Genomic DNA, 16857 nt, shown 5'->3' with positions numbered 1-16857 from the left:
CTCTCCAGGCTCCAGCGGCTCCCGCGCTATGGAATAACCTGGTGGTACCACGCCGCAACAAGTCCAACCTGCTTTGCGGCAGGCTCTAGTGAAAACGGGTACCACTTAGTCTTCGGTGTCAGCTTACATCAGGGCCTGGCATGGCTAATATCACTACCTTCTTTGCCGAGTTCCGGTCCGTCTTTGTGGAACCAGCCCAGGCTTATTCTGTTAAGACCGCCCTGCTGAACTTGTGTCAATGGGAATCATCTGTCAACGACTATGCTGTTCAGTTCCGTACCCTGGCTTCTGAGCTTGCTTGGAACGTCTAAGCTGAGTGAACTTATCTCTCTGGCCACTCAGATAGACCGCTCAGTAAACCAGATGTCTGAGGAGCGACGTCTGGAGAAACCGCAAGTCTGGACCCATCGTCTGCCCCGCTTGGCTCCTGTCTTTCAAAAACCACATCAGTCATCTTCCGTGTCTGTTGCAGAGGACCAACAGGAATGTGCCAGACGAAGACAGAAGTATCCCAACCCAGAGCACTTTCTTTCATCTTGTTCAGTCAGTCTACTGCGTCCAGGAAAACACCCCCGCCTAGGGTTCTTGGGAGAAGTGTCCCTAGGTGAGAGCAAAGTTTTTCCTCATCTGAATGTCCCTGCTCTTATCAGTTTTGAAAAGGGAACCCGCTTCAAGCCTTCCTGGACTCTGGCTCTGCAGGGAATTTCGAGGATGTTGACTTGGTCTCCCCAGCATCACTTTCCTGTGGTTCGCCTAGAGAAGCCGCTGGTTATCTCTTCCATCAGTGGACAGATTGTCCATGACCCGGTCCAATACCGTACTGTGCCCGTCTCTGCAAATTGGGGCGTTGCACAAGGAGACTGTTTTATGTGCTACCCCATTCTAATTCCTCAGTGCTTTTGGGCCTCCCGTTGTTGCAGCACAACGCTCCGGTGCTCGACTGGCAGACTGGGGAGAACCTTCACTGGGGACAGGAGTGCCATTCCCGCCATGTCATGGCTCTTCACCCGGTGTTCGTAATGTCTTCCGTGGACTCTCCCAAGCACCTGGCAGGCCTTCCCACTGCTTATAAGGATTTTGCAGAGGTCTTCTCTGAGAAGCAAGCAGAGATTCTGCCACAGCACCGGCCCTATGACAGTCCCATAGACCTGCTGCGGGGTAAATCTCCTCCATGAGGTCAGGTATACCCATTATCTGTGCCCGAGACCGCGGCTTTGTCAGCCTACATCAAGGAGAATTCGCAAAAGGGATTTATCCGCAAGTCGTCTTCTCATGCTGGTGCTGGATGTTTGTTTCTTTGTGGCCATGAATGATGGTTACCTTCGTCCATGCATCGACTACCGCAGCCTCAATGAAGTCACGATGAAAAAACGCTAACCTTTGCCTTTCATCACTGAACTTTTTGATCGCCTATGGAGTGCCAAGGTTTTCACCATGCTGGCTCTGCAAGGGGCATATAACCTCATCCACATCCGTGAAGGCAAGACAGCTTTCAATACTCGTGACGGGCATTTTGAGTATTTGGTAATGCCCTTTGGACTCTGCAATGCCCCAGTGGTGTTCCAAGAATTCGACAACGATATCTTCAGAGACTTGCTCTACATTTGTGCCGTTGTCTACATGGACGATATACTGGTGTTTTCTCCTGACCTGCAGTCTCATCTTTTCCACGTCCAGCAAGTTCTCAGGCGCCAATCGAGTTCCCAAAGGGCCAATCACTTATATGCCAAGCTCGGCAAATGTCAGTTTCATCAGAGTAGTCTTTCATTCCTGGTATACATCATTTCTGGCAAACCTCTACAGATGGATCCTGCCAAGTTGTCTGCCGTACTTCAGTGGCCTCGCCCAGTGGGACTACGTGCCATACAGAGATTTCTGGGCTTCACCAATTATTACCAGCAATTTATTCCACATTTCTCCTCTATTGCATCTCCCATGGTGGCACCGACTAAGAAGAACGCCAATCCGATAATCTGGCCTCCGGCAGCTGAAGAAGCCTTCACCAAGCGGAAGTCTGCCTTTGCCTCTGCACCAGATCTCACATGGCCTGATGCAGAAAAGCTATTCCAGTTGGAGGTTGATGTCTCATCCGTTGCTGCTGGGGCCATTCACACCCAGAAAGGGCCCAAAACGGTCAAAACCTCACTTGCGGCTTCTTCTCAAAGACCTTCTGTGCTGCCGAGAGGAATTGTTCCATTGGTGATCGGGAACTTCTGGCCATAGAGCTTGCTTTGGAGGAATGGCGCTATCTTCTGGAAGAAGCTCATCATACGGTCTATATCTACACTGACCACAAGAGTCTCCTGTATCTCCAGACTGCTCACCGTCTCAATCCTTGTCAGGCTCGCTGGTCCCTCTTTTTCTCACGATTCAACTTCATCATCAGCTCCTCGTCATATCGTTCCCCCGGAACCACAGGTCGCTGCGGCTCTTGTGGACTTACAGCAGCTCCCTCATGGCAAGATCTATGTCCGACCAGCTCTTCGAAAGAGGATACTAACTTGGGGACATTGCTCTCGTGTGGCTGGGCACTCTGTTGTGCAGAAATCTGTTGCCTTCATATCTCGTTACTACTGGTGGCCAGATCTGGTCAAAGAGGTTCGAGATTTTGTGGGTTCCTGTGCTATCTGTGCCCGTAACAAGTCATCACGCCTCAATCCTACAGGTCTGCTACTCCCGTTGCAGATACCCAGTTGCCCGTGGACTCAAATAGCCATGGACTTTATTACGGATCTCCCATCTTCTTCCGGAAATACAGGCATCTGGGTGGTAACCGACTGCTTCTCTATGATGTCCCACTTTGTTCCTCTGCCTGGTCTGCCTTGCAAGCCTGTTTTTCCTGCACATCTTCCGACTACATGGACTTCCCCAGCACATTGTCTCGGACCGTGGGGTCCAGTTTGTTTCCCCGTTTCTGGTGCTCTCTGTGCGGTCAACTACAGGTTAGACTGGACTTCTCATCTGCATCCCATCCACAGTCCAATGGACAAGTTGAGAGGGTTAATCAGACCCTGGGATGCCATCTCTGTCCTTTTGTCTTCCTTTTCTCTTACAACTCTCTGGACTCTGAATCTGACGGCTCCAATCCAATTTTTGTTGTCTTTAGCGACATCCATGCCCACCTCTTCCTCTGTCTGCGCCTTCTGATGTTCCTGCCGTGGAGGATTTGGTTCAGGATCTCAAGTCCATCTGGGAACAAACACAGCAGTCACTACTTCGGGCCTCCGCCCATACCAAGACCCAGGCCGACAAGAGACGCGGGTCCCCTCTTCACTCTTCTCTCCAGGAGATAAGGTGTGGCTGTCTTCAAGATATGTCCGGCTGAAGGTTCCCAGCTACAAGCTTGGTCCTTGCTATCTGGGTCCATTTGAGGTGCTGAAGCGGAGGAGAGGTCTTGGGAGCCCAAGGACAACATCCTGGATTGTACTCTTCTGCAAGGGATCCTCCATGCCAAAAAGAAAGGGAGACTGATTAGGGAGTTAGGGGGGGCCTGTCACTCAACCCTCCCACGGCTCCAGCGGCGATCCCCATGATGTCCGCGCTGCTGCATGCGTACGTTCCTGTGTCCTAAGTAGGGCATCATTGTGCGTGGGGGTACAGAAGATCCACTACCACCGATCCTGACACTTCCCTCCTCTCAAATCTTCTTTTTGAAAATGTTGAGTCCAAAGTAGAGGAACCAACCTATTTGACCTTTAAACATCATATTGTTTATACAGTTATCTTTTCTCACATGTTTCCCATCATGCATTGTATATCACAACAAGTTTCAATATTTAAAAAATCTAAAAAAGCTTAATTGACAAAATAAAAGATCAACCATATGTGCAGGATATCATGCGTTTAAGCATTGAAGGGTTTAAAAATGGGATATTTTTAATGAAAAATAATGCTCACATATAGCAAGGGTTTCCCATGAATCTCTCAGCCAAATGACAACACTTTTACATGGCTAGATGCAGGCAAATAGTGTCTTAAAGCCCCCTTTCAATGGTATTGCTTTTAGTCTTCTCATTATGCTCCAATGTCGTCATCACTTATGTCATAAGTACATTCACAGGTAGGAAGTTTTATTCAATTGCAACAATTCCATGTAACTATGGCCTCCTTTTTACCTAAAGGGCTCTTAGAGAAGTTACCAGATCCCCTCTGTGCAGCAGCTTCATGGGCTGTTAGACCCACTCTTCTGCACTGCTGCATGGAGGAGCTTTGGTAGTACCCAGAGTAACCTTTTAGGCTCATAAGCATAGCTTTTAAAATTTATTTTAGAAGAAAGGAGGCCATGGATAAGAAATAGAAGAAGGGTGGCACGGTGGCTGAGTGAGTAGCACTTCTGCCTTGCAGCGCTGGGATCCTAGGTTCGATTTCCACCCAGGTCAACATCTGCAAAGAGTTTGTATGTTCTCTGGTTTGCGTGGGTTTTCTCCGGGTACTCCGGCTTCCTCCCACACTCCAAAACATAGCGTTAGGTTGTTTAGATTGTGAGCCCCATGGGGACAGGGACCAATTTGACATGCTTTGTGCAGCGCTGCGTAATCTGTGCGCGCTATATAAAGAATTATTATTATTACTACAGCAGTCACAGTGCCTGGATCTATGAGCAAGGGACCATGGTTTATCGTTCTTGGTTTTAACTGTACATTATCTTTTAAACAGAGCTGACAGAATGAAAATTAGTGAATAAAGAACACTGAACTTACTTGTGTCGACGAATCTGCTGTATGGAAAACCTCTTGGTTGGATCATATTCCAGCATTCCTAAGAGGAAAGAAAGGAGTTCAAACCATAAAGGACAAGCCTCAATAATCTCATTAAACCATTCTTTGTAAATAAGCATTAATACATGGTAACAATCATCATGTGTTACATGTCAATACTAATTTTTTTCAATACAGTGTTTTTACAGTGTTGTAAAATTCTAGAAAAGAATAGAGGTGTACAACGGGTAATGGGAATGGACAATTCGCCAGGAAGCAAAAAGGGTTGATTAATGAGGGTTCAGTATCAAATGGAGTAGACTGGACTGAATAGTCCAGTACTTATGGGTTTATAATATGGGTTTAAATCCGCATTTGTAAAAGCTATAGATCCAGGGGTCCCAAGTTTTGTGAATCTTCTTGAGACTTCTTGGTCTCAGTGCAAATGTGTTTTCCAGTAGACTAAGGTGGTTCATAGTTGCATAAAATTAAAAAAGTGAGAGGGTAATGTAGATTGCAATAATAATTTAGTTGTTTGGAGTATATGGCCTATTGGCGCAAAATAAAAATGGTACAGTGCCAATCCTTGTTTTATAGCTGGGCAGCTCCAAAACACGTTAAGAATAGTACTTCTGTGCCCCCAATGACTCCACTGCTTCAGGAACATGTGTGCCAGAGGAGCATTTTTCCATGTACTTTATTGACAATAGAACATTTAGAGGCCTGGTAAGACAAATGAAATGCCTGTTCCCATTGTTGCAAGAAGGAAAGTTAGATTCCATTTTCCCATTTTAGTATGTGTGCCATCTTTGGAAGATCCATTTCCGCTTAGTAGCATATCATACAGAGCTATTGAGGAGCGCAATTCACAATATCCTGGTTTATATAGGGTTGTGAAGAGGAAATGGGAGGATTAAATAAAGCTTTCTTGAGATCGGTCTCCCTACAACACCCTACAGGTATATGTCTCCCACCCTACCAAAGGCACTACTAACGCTCTCCCTCAACAGGGTGACTAGAATACCTGTTTAATTCCATATAAAGGCATTCAAATGAGTTTCTAAAACAGTTACTTGCCGCTTCCTTCATCAGGGTATGTTGGCCTAATACAACACCTGCATTGGACTGCTCTACATGGAAAGGGTGGCAATGATCACAAATTCCAGAGATGTTAAAGGGGTTATCCAATTCTAAAAAATTACTTAGGGCCGGGCTGGGCCATTTAAAAATAATAAACATCTACTTACCTCGTTTGATCTGTGCCCCTGTTTGTTTACAGGGGTACAGAATCCGCGCTCTTCTGGTCCGCGATGTGGCCGGCTCCTCCCATCCGTCCCCATCTCTCAGCGTTGCAAGCGCTGGGAGATGGTGTCAGATGGGAGATTCCCGATGGCCGGAATCTCCCTGTGCGCCCTTGTAATCAAACCGGCACATGGACCGCGGTGTGGGGCATCAGCAGCGCCGGACGAGGTAAGTAGATGTTTGTTATTTTTAAATAGTCCGCCCCAGCCCGGCCCCAAGTACATTTTAACACCCGGATAACCCCTTTAAAGCACAGCAGCATGAAAACGTTATATCAGGCTTTACATAAGGCAGGGCTTTACCAAGTTGAAACGCCCATTCCACACAACCCAGTGAGGGGCTAGTCCAGATGGCAACCTATTTCTCTACAGAGAAAACTGCACAGGCCGGGAAGAAAGCATGTTCAAAGTGATGTCATCCTTACAGTTGCGACCCGATATAGGAACACCCAATGTAAGTATCCATGGTTGGCCAGTCGTGATAATCCTGAAAGGTTCCTTTTGTGTGGCCATCCTCTCTCTATAGGGTAAGAAGGGCAGTATGATCTTACAATAAAGCATTTTAATATGCTGCAGGCAAAGTAAAATCCAGATACTCCTTTTCTATGAACCTATATCGAAGATCCGTAGCGTAAGCCCTAAACTTTGTATTGCTATTCCATCCAAATCTTAGGTACTGACTTCTGGGTGTCCCTCATCTTAGCGGGAAGGGGTGGCTGCTCTGCCATTGCAATAGGGCATTGGTTGCAGTGTAGTTCAAGATATAAATACCGTATATACTCGAGTATAAGCGGACCCGAGTACAAGCCGAGACCCCTAATTTCAACACAAAAAACTGGGAAAACCTATTGACTCGAGTATAAGCCGAGGGTGGGAAATGCAAATGCCTCCCAGTATATAGTCTGCCAGCCCCTGTAGCATACAGCCTGCCCAACCCCTGTAGTAGGAAAAAAAATAACACTGTACTCATCCTTCCGACGTCCCCCATAGGTCCTCTTCTGTCTCAGACAGAAGAGGACCTACGGGTGACGTCAGAAAGGTGAGTTTTGTCTTTATTTTTTTAGTTGACTCGAGTATAAGCCGAGTTAGGGGTTTTGAGCACAAATTTTGTGCTGAAAAACTAGGCTTATACTCGAGTATATAAGGTACATCCAAAAACTGTAAATCTTCCTCATGTGCCACAAACTCTACACCGACAAGAGAATTGGTCTAACATGTAGTGGCCGTGCCCCATTGTATATTTTGGGGAGGTCATTTAAAGTCGAAACAATTGGCAATTTAGTTAGTAAGAAATTATATTTTGCTTTCTTAATAAACTCAAGTTCTTTAGCCTCCTTTAAGATCTTTTAGTTGCTTTAGTGCTGTGTGCATTTATTACATCTATGCCCTCCTACACATGGGACACTCTTGATCTATTGAAAATATTTGAGGGTGTATCTATTGAACAAGGCTGGCTTCTAGCGAGTACTGACATAGAGGCACTATATATTCCCCCATACCACATTAGCCTGGCATTGAAGCCGTTGCATATTTTGCCAAATCAAGGGGATGCAAGTTTTACACCCACAGTGATTTTATCCTCTGACCGCTTAGGTTTTCCCTTACACACCATTTCTTCCTACTTTATGCCAAGCATCACCACCAGCTCTGGGGCACTGCAATGGGGTGGCTCGATGCACCCACATATTCAAACTCGCTCCCGGCTGGTGGGAGCAGACAGTTGTGTTTGGGGAGCCTTGTACAGTTGGGAGGGAGGATGTCGTAATGTGAGCATGCTACACTGACAACATTTTTATCATATAGAATGGTACCAAACAGGCGCCTGTAAACTTCGTGGCACATGGCACGAATGCAAGATGTTGATTTTGATCGTACATTTCCTTTAAATGAAACGCTGGATTCTTGTTAAACTGTTACTAGTATTCATTATTATCTCGGCTTCTCTCTCTTATTGGGATGTCTTAATGTTTCTGTGATGTCTGACTTTTAGGCCTTAAATCAGAAAAGTCTGTGTGGGAGTCTAAGGGGTGTTACACCCTTTTGTATATTTATATATGGTTTATTACACCTTCTCTATAGTTTAGCCATTACAGTTACCGTGCTACTGCTGTTATGCCGCTTTCACACCTCTGGAATTTGTGACCATTGTCGCCCTTTTCTAGTAGAGCAGTCTGATGCAGGTGTTGTTTTAGGAGTGGAAAGACTAGGGGCATAACTACAGGGGTAGCAGCCATAGCAGCGGGGACTACAATGTCAGGGGGCCCCAGCATCTGGGGAATTAGGCCTGTATTAAGTGTGAATATGCTGCATGTCTGTATATTGCATGAATATGTGTAATTGCTCTATGTGTGTGTATATCTGATGTGGATATACACTCTATATTTGTATGCATACGTGATGTGTATATTCTGTAAGTCTTTGTATATGATTCATGTGTGTATATGCTGCATTTATGTGCTTTAATGATATATTCCTCTACAGCGGCCATCTTGGACCAAGAGAACCAAACAGTGGCCATTTTGGAGATCAAGCGGCCATTTTAAGTATTAGCCAGGGGTCATGCACTGTCCAACCAATGTCAGGATTCAAACTTCATTTTTATGTAACCTGCTTGCTCGCCTGCCAGCTAATTCCCTTAAACTTTAATGAGACGTAAGTAAGCTTTAGCACCTGCATATCTCCGTGACTTGCCAGAGTCTTCTTCTCAGGGAAATTAGAAAACAAGGCCTCTAAGAAGAAATAGTTAACCTTTCTGGAGAATGTCCTAGTAAATTCATTATGGCCAATAGCATTGCAGTATTCTATCTCCTTGTCACGCCCCTTTGATGATGATGTTCTATTTATATATGCAACTGGGCACTAATAAACTGGGGGGGAAGATTCTACATTCACTAAGAGACTGGTGTGTCTTAGTTTTGTGCTCTCGTCCCGGTACCAGGCAGCCATGAAAGAGTTCATTTAAGAGGCACCTTACAACATGAAGGACCGTTTTGAGTCCAAGATAAAAATCTGTATCAATGTGATTACCTTACATGGTTTTCTGATTTGACGAAGAAAGAGCATATATATATTTTTACGTTTTGGGTTTCAGCTTTATCTTGAATACCTCATCTTTTTCTTCAATTAAATCTTATATAACAATTCAAGAGAGACAACAAGAGACCAATTTTAAAAAACAATTCAAGACATCAAAGGATTTTTCCAGAGCTTTTGCAATTTCATGCAGCAAAAGGGTGCAGGGTTTTATCAGTATGGAAAGCTGACATCAGATTATTCAGGAAACCAATTTAGATTCCACAAGCGTAAGGGCTTCTCTCTCAGACTCCAGCCACTACGATCCTAGGCTCCCCCCTTCCTATCCAATCCACCCACACAAAGACACGCAGCTCTGCACCACTGAATGAAGGTTTACATTAATAACCTCTGTGGAGTTTGCCATGAATGAAAAGACGTCAGAGCTGCTCCTGGACAGACTCTGGAGGGGGTTTGTTCGCATATTAAAGATTCAGGTAAAAATTGCTATGATGAAGCAGCTCCCCTCACTGTACAAAGGAGGTAATGCAGTAAATTCCCATCTATATAGCATGATGGTTCTGCATCTCTGTACCGAACAGAGAATATTTTGGAACTAGACTCTAAAATACCCATTGCTCAGATGTGCAAATCTTTTCTGCCAATGACTAGCCTACATAATCAGTGTTCATCTATACTTTGTATTTTATATACCAACCTTTAAGCTATTGAAATTTTTTCCTGCATTTTGTCTGCAATAGAATGAGAGCTACGGCTAGCTTGAAGAGCAGCAAAACCATTTTTTGCCCAGCAATATACACTCATCTTCTTTCAATTCTGTGCATTCAGAAAATCTTCAGACCCTTTCAAATGTTTTCATATTTCATTACATTATGGCCTAGTGCGAATTGAAAAAAAATCAAAGCATTCCAAACATCACTCTGCCATCAAAACATCATACAAAGAATGTGAAAGCAGATTTTTAAAAAATGGTTGCAAATTATTAAAGGGGTAAAACTAAATATTGATAAGTATTCAACTCTGACACTTGAAGTTTAGCTTGAGGAGCTTCCCATTCTGCACCTTAATAGAAGTTCTCTTCTGGATATTTAAGGTGATTTCACATGATTTGGAAAGATACACCACTCTGTAGGTGTGCACAACCAACAGCACACAGGGCCTCAGGTTGCGGCCCACATCTGCTCCCTGGTGACACCGTTGAGCGTTTATTTCAATGACGGCAGCACTCATGGGTCAAGGGTAACAGCTAGTGGCGAGTACATCTGGTACCAGATGTACTCACCGCTCCAGGCCTTGCATGCTGCACCGGATCCTGGAGTTGGTTGTACTGCCCGATGTCAGGAACCAGAGAAGGTAGAAGGCGTCTAAAGCCTCATCGTAAAAGTAAGTCCCCTTACTAGGGGTGCCCAACCTTGTTAAGGGTCACTGGAGGGGGGTCTTGATCCTTTTTAGGAGGGCTCTCAAGGAGTCTCCAGGAGTATTATGGGGGGCCCCAGTATTATTTAGGGACTCTGGGGGTCTCCAGGATTGTCTCCAGTATTATAATGGGCTCTTCAGTTCTAACACAGAAAGGAAACATATTTCGAGGTGGGGCCTTCAACCTAACATTTTATTTTTGAAAATGTTTTTCTTCGGAGCATGGAGGGAACAATAGTCAAATCAGCGCTCCTTATGGTCTACAGTAAAAATCCCCATTATACATCCTTCCTTCAGCTCTGAAGTAAGGATAAGAAATGGTTTCCGGATTGTAAGAAGCATGTGCCAGTCAGCTCTGACATTGTGTGGGTACGGGGGAGCGGGTACATCAGATCAAAGTCACTTGAAAGCGGAGTTGTCCCTCAAAATGTGAGTTTTGGCAATTTTCATGAAAATGAGAAAAATCGCACCTAAAGTTCTGCACCTCATAACATCCTAGAAAAATGACCGGAAGCATAAAATATCATCCCAACATAAAGCAGATATTCTGTAAATGTTAATTATCAAACTTTTTGGGTAGTTTTACATCTTGTCTGGAAACCAGAACATTTCAAACTTGGAAAATGAAGAATTTTTACAAACTTTTGCCAAATTTTCACTTTTTTTTCAGAACGAAACGCAAAACTTATCACTTAAATTTTATAACTTACATGAAGTACAATGTGTCACGAGAAAACATTCTCAAAATCACCAGGATATGTTAAAGCGTTACAAAGTTATAACCAATTATTGTGAGACATGTCAGATTTGAAAAATCGAGTCTGGTCATTAAGCTGAAAACTAGTGTTGGTGATAAGGGGTTAAAAAACATCAAGAGACTGCTACCCAGGTTGTTACAAGTACTCGAGGAATCAAAGTCACATAACATTCTTTCAATGTCAATACGAGTGGATATAGTAGTTTTGGTGCCAAAACCAGGCAAGGACCTACAGAACCCAGACTTACATAGCCTGATTTTATTGCTACCTGTGGACATTAAGATATTGGCCAAGGCCTTTGCTAATCGCCTTCTCTGGGTAACTGCCTCCCTCGTACATGAGGAAGGTGGTAGAAAGTGGCAAGGAAGGACAGGGAGAAAGCGCTAATAGAGTGACATCTTTTAGAAATAGTCTAGGTATGAGGATAGAAATGTGCTCACCGTATCTAGTTGTGCTAACGATAGGCACAACGCTACATTCAGGCTTCAAGAGGAATTTTTGCAGGTGCTGCCTCCAAATAGAAATCTCCTGTGAGTCGTTGCCAAACAATACAGGATATATGGACAATATTTATAAAATACTCTGGGATATTGGTTTAAAAGGTTTTATTCATGATCAAATACAAGATCTTCAAGTCACAACGCGTTTCGGGGCATAGGAACCCCTTTCTCAAATGAAAAAGACTAAATGTAGTAGAAGTGGTAAAAGAATAAAAGGTTGGTAAAATGTGGATACATAGTTTGAAAATAAGTGGATATATAATTCGAACACAAGTTGAAAGTGGTAAAAAAGAAGGTACATAAAAACATGCATGTAAATAAATACACAGATAAATACACAAATGCATGCGCACAAGCCGCTCTACAAACACAAATAGTAATGTGGGAAGGGATACAGCTGAATAACAGTACATGAGATAAAATTTCATGTGGTCTTGATAATAAATAATTGTCATTTCATTACATAAATACATGCTTTGAACATTGTGAATCAACCAGGCTGATGGAAAAAAATAAATAAAAATCCCAAAAAGGAATTTACTATTAAAATAGCTTCTGCCCATGCGCAAGGTTCTAGTTTAGGCGCGAGACGCTCCCCACTACACAGAGATAAATTCAGATGTAGGAATACATTGGGGCAGATTTACTTACCCGGTCTATTTGCGATCCAACGGCGCATTCTCTGCGGTGGATTCGGGTCTTCCAGCGATTCACTAAGGCAGTTCCTCCAACGTCCACCAGGTGTTGCTGCTGCGCTGAAGTCTGCCGAGGTCCGCCGGAGTTCACGATCCGTTGCCGGCTGAAGGTAAGCGCGTGTCTAGCAACACCGTTTTTTTTTTTTTTTTTTAATGCGGCGGTTTTTCCGAATCCGTCGGGTTTTCGTTCGGCCATGCCCCCGATTTCCGATCACGTGCACCAAAAACCCGGCGCAAAACATTAAAATTCGGGTAACCCGCCGTAAAAACGTGAATCGGGCCCTAAGTAAATGACCCCCACTGTCTGGAATGCTTCCAGGGGTCCTCTGTTACCCTTGGCATCAGGTAAAAGCTATTTTAATAGTAAATCCCTTTTTAGGTACAGTTATCTTTTTTTTTCCCATCAGCCTGGTTGATTCACAATGTTCAAAGCATGTATTTATGTAATGAAAAGACTTGTTTAAATCGGTAAAAAATTTGATAAATAAATAATTATTTATCTAGACCACATGAAATTTTATCTCAGGTACTGTCATTCAGCTGTATCCCTTCCCACATTACTATTTGTGCTTGTAGAGCAGTTTGTGCATTTATCTATGTATTTATTTACATGCATGTTTTTATGTACCTCCTTTTTTACCACTACTTATTTTCAACTTTATGTTCGAATTATATATTCACATTTTACCACTTCTACTACATTTAGTCTTTTTTCACCTGAGAAAGGGGTTCCTATGCCCCGAAACGCATTGTGACTTGAAGACCTTGTATTTGATCATAAATAAAACCTTTTAAACCAATACCCCAGAGTGCGCCATTCGATTAGACCACCTTTTATAAATATCATACATGTGGGAGGTACTTAAACCCTAAGCGCTCCGCGCCGTAGCTGTGCTGTGCTGGCTCCCGCGATTAGCGCAGTACAGCTACGGCGGGTAGGCGGAGCTGAGCCGGCATAGGATGTCGCGGGGTGTCAGCGGTAATCTACCGTTGACATCCCGGGTAACACCCGCAGTCGGAGTGAGCTCCGATAGCGGGTGATTAACCCATTAAATGCTGCGGTAAGCACGACCGTGGCATTTAACTTGCCTTTGGGGGTGGTCTTTCCCCCACGATCGGCGTCGTTTTCGGGGGCGCCGATCGTTTCTATGGCAACTCTGGGGTCCGACCAGGACCCCAGAGCTGCCTACTGGCGGTGCCTGAAAGATGGCATCTATGCCGTCATCTTAAAGGCACAGTTTCAGCCTATGCATGTGCATTAGGCTATACGGTGAACACGGAAAAAAAAGTGAAAATTCCAGTACAGAATTGATGCTTTTCTACTCCTGACCTCAAAAAAAAATTGTCAACAATAGGGGATACCAACAATAGGGGATACCAACCCCAAAATGGTAACACTGGAAAAAGCATCTCGTCCTGCAAAAAAAAAAAAAAATGCTGTCACATGGCCCCAATAAAAGGAAAAGTGAAAATTTTATAGCCTACGGAAAGGGGTCAATGAGGAAACAAAAATCCTGAGAGCTGCAGGGCGCTCCTTCCCTTCTGCGCCTCGCCGTGCGGCCATAAAACAAGTCACGGCCACATGTGTGTGTGGGGGGGGGGGGGGGGTCCTCTGTACTGGTATAACAAATTGTATGGTGGGTTCTCTTTTTATCTTTTGGAAATGTGTAAATTTTAAGGCTAAATGAACGTTCTAAATTTCACCTCCATTTTGATTCAATTACTATGAAGATCTCAAGGGGTTAACAATCTTCCCAAAAAGCTGTTTCTGATAGTTTGTGGGGTGCAGATTTGAAAACGGGTTGATTATGTAGGGTGCTTTTAATGCTAAATATTTAAAATTTCATTCAAAACAGTATTTATCCCCAAAATAGTAAATTCTTAAAATTAAAATAAATTATCCAAACATTTCAAAAATTATGAAAATGTGAAGTAGACACATGGGAAATGTTGTTTAGCAACTTATATAAGTGGTAAATCTATCTGCCCCAAAACGCGATGATTTTGAAAATGGCAAATTTTTCAAAACAAATTCATGATTTTTTCTTTTTTGTCTTGTAAATATACGCAAAACTTATCAGCCAATATTTACCACTAAAATGAAGTACAACATGTGGGGAAAAACAAATCTCAGAATCGCTTTGATAAGTAACAGAGTTCAAAAGTGATAACCATATAAAGCGACGCATGTCAGAATCCAAAAAATGGGACTGAGCCTTGAGCTGTAAAATGGCTGCGTCCTCAAGGGGTTAAACATCCAAGCTGAGGGGGGTAGCAGGACTGGAAGAGCGGTTCTCTCACTTGACGCTGCCAAAGCTTTGGAAAGCGTGGAGTGGGAACCTTTATGGGCCACACTGCAGAAACTAGGATTTGGACCCCACTATAATGAGTGGGTCAAGCTGCTCTACACCAATCCAAAAGCGAGAATAAATGTTAATGGTATGGTTTTGGTAGCATTCCAACTGGAGAGAGGGACGCAATAAGGCTGCCCGCTCTCCCCCTTCCTATTTGCGCTGGCAATAGAGCTGCGGCGGCCATACTTTGGTCTGCCTCAGACTTGCAGGGCTTTAGGGGAGGAGAGAGGGAGGAAAGGGTCTCTCTTTATGCTGAAGATCTCTTAATATACCTGGGAGATACGGATAGGTCCCTAACTGGAGTCATGAATATTATTAGAACTTTTGGACGGTACTCAGGATTCAATATTAACAGGGATAAGTCAGTTCTACTTCCCCAGGATCCAATTCCGGGAGATCCCCAAACCTTAGGCCCCTTACAGGTGGCATCCAAGATTAAATATGGGAGTAGTGGTAACCGGTAAGGCAAAGAATTACATAAAAGATAACTTTGAGCCTTTCTTTACTCTTTCACTCTTTAACCAGAATTGAAACATGGTGCAAACTCCCCCTGTCCCCAGTAGGAAGTAGGAATGTGATTAAAATGGTTTTGATGCCGCAGCTCCTATAAATCCTACATAATTCGGTATGGGTAGCGCAGTCCTACTTCCATAGAATACAAGGTTTGTTCCGTAAACCAATTTGGAAAGACCAACAGGCACGTATCTGTCTGGATGCACTTCAGAGAAGTGGCCTGGGAATCCCTAATCCTTGGCTATATTTTCTAGCCTCCCAGGTCCAGCACTTTGCGGGTTGGGGAAAGAGCGAGGAGGGTAATGCAGCAGGTAGTCCGATTAAAACATAGACAGGGTTTCCCACTTCTGCAAATGCTCTAGAAGCGAAGTTTGGAGGTAGACTGCATAGTAGAAAACCTACATAACTGTTTGTGTTTGAGAAATCAATTAAAAAAAAAAGTACTGTATCTTTAAGAAAAGGAGAAAATCAGCTCTGGACTTCTATTTTTATTATTGTCTTCTCTGGGTTTTCCAATATTTATATGCTTTTTATAATTTATGTCTGCTCTTGGGGGGTGGGGGGGGGGTGGTTATGCACTTGGTTTCTGAGTTTGTATTTATAGGTCTAATGTGGCATTTAGCATTTATTTGTTTTGTATTGTGGTTGTTGACGCATCTAGGGTACTGGTTACTGGTGCAACCCCTTTAAGTTGAGTGATATGACACTGCGTCCCTCTGACCAAAGAAACTTGTGCTTCCCTGTTCTAAGGTCTCACAGCAGACTAAGCCATGAAAAGGAGAGAACAGTCTGTGGATGTGCAAAGACTGTTCTGGTGAAGGTTCCCAGAGGCCTCTGTAATTCCCAAATGGAAAAAAATTCCAGAAGGCCATCCATCACTGTAGCTTTCCATCAATTTGGGCATTATAGAGGTGTCCAGAAAAAGTCAAATGAAAAGAAGTCTGAAGATTTTTACCACAAGGCACCTCAAGAACTCTCAGACTGAAACAAGATTTTTTTTTTGTCCAATAAAGCCTTTGCTTAGGTCACCACTGCTTATCACCTTCCCGTTACCATTTCAGCACCTGGCACAGGGAGACAGGTCAAAGTTGAAGTAAAGCTAAATGGAATAAAATACAGAGATGATAATAAAAACCTGACGCAAAGTACTAGGAACTCCTCCGAATTATTCATGGCTCTCGCCCCGGCTAGCGGCCCAAGAGGAAAAAAACAAAAAAAGGTAGCCAGTAGGGGGCTGCTTAAAAAAAATAAAGCTGTACTTGCCTTCCGACACCCTCCTCATTTCCCGTTCTGCTGTCGCTGCGGTCCACCCGCCATGTAAACAAACATGGCCGCAAGAGCAGTGCTGGATTCAGGTTCTGGCAGGCCACGTCCACCTGTCCCTATTCACAGCACTGTGTATGCTGGCCGAATGTTTGTTTACATGGCGCACAGACCGCAGCGACAGCAGAACGGGCCACTAGGAGGGCGTCGGAAGGAAAGTACATCTTTATTTTTTTTAAGCAGATCCCCCCCCCACACAGTTTTTTTCATAACTCTCGAACAACCCCTATAATATTAGCAAACTATACCCCATGTACATATCTGACC

The 16857-nt window shown here is 43.8% G+C and overlaps 1 protein-coding gene across 1 annotated transcript in view; it reads right to left on the bottom strand.

The window, feature by feature from the left end:
* The window catches only part of STK11 (serine/threonine kinase 11), a 52556-nt gene that overhangs the window by 14587 nt on the left and 21112 nt on the right, over nucleotides 1-16857 (bottom strand). The window contains exon 7 of the mRNA XM_072111675.1: nucleotides 4701-4758. Coding sequence (XP_071967776.1) covers nucleotides 4701-4758 — 58 coding nt within the window. The remainder of the gene's footprint in view (nucleotides 1-4700; nucleotides 4759-16857) is intronic.

Source organism: Engystomops pustulosus, chromosome 1 (genome assembly GCF_040894005.1).
Source record: "Engystomops pustulosus chromosome 1, aEngPut4.maternal, whole genome shotgun sequence".
Taxonomy (NCBI): domain Eukaryota; kingdom Metazoa; phylum Chordata; class Amphibia; order Anura; family Leptodactylidae; genus Engystomops; species Engystomops pustulosus.
Note: the sequence above shows the minus strand (reverse complement) of the source record. Positions and strands in the feature narration are given on the sequence as shown.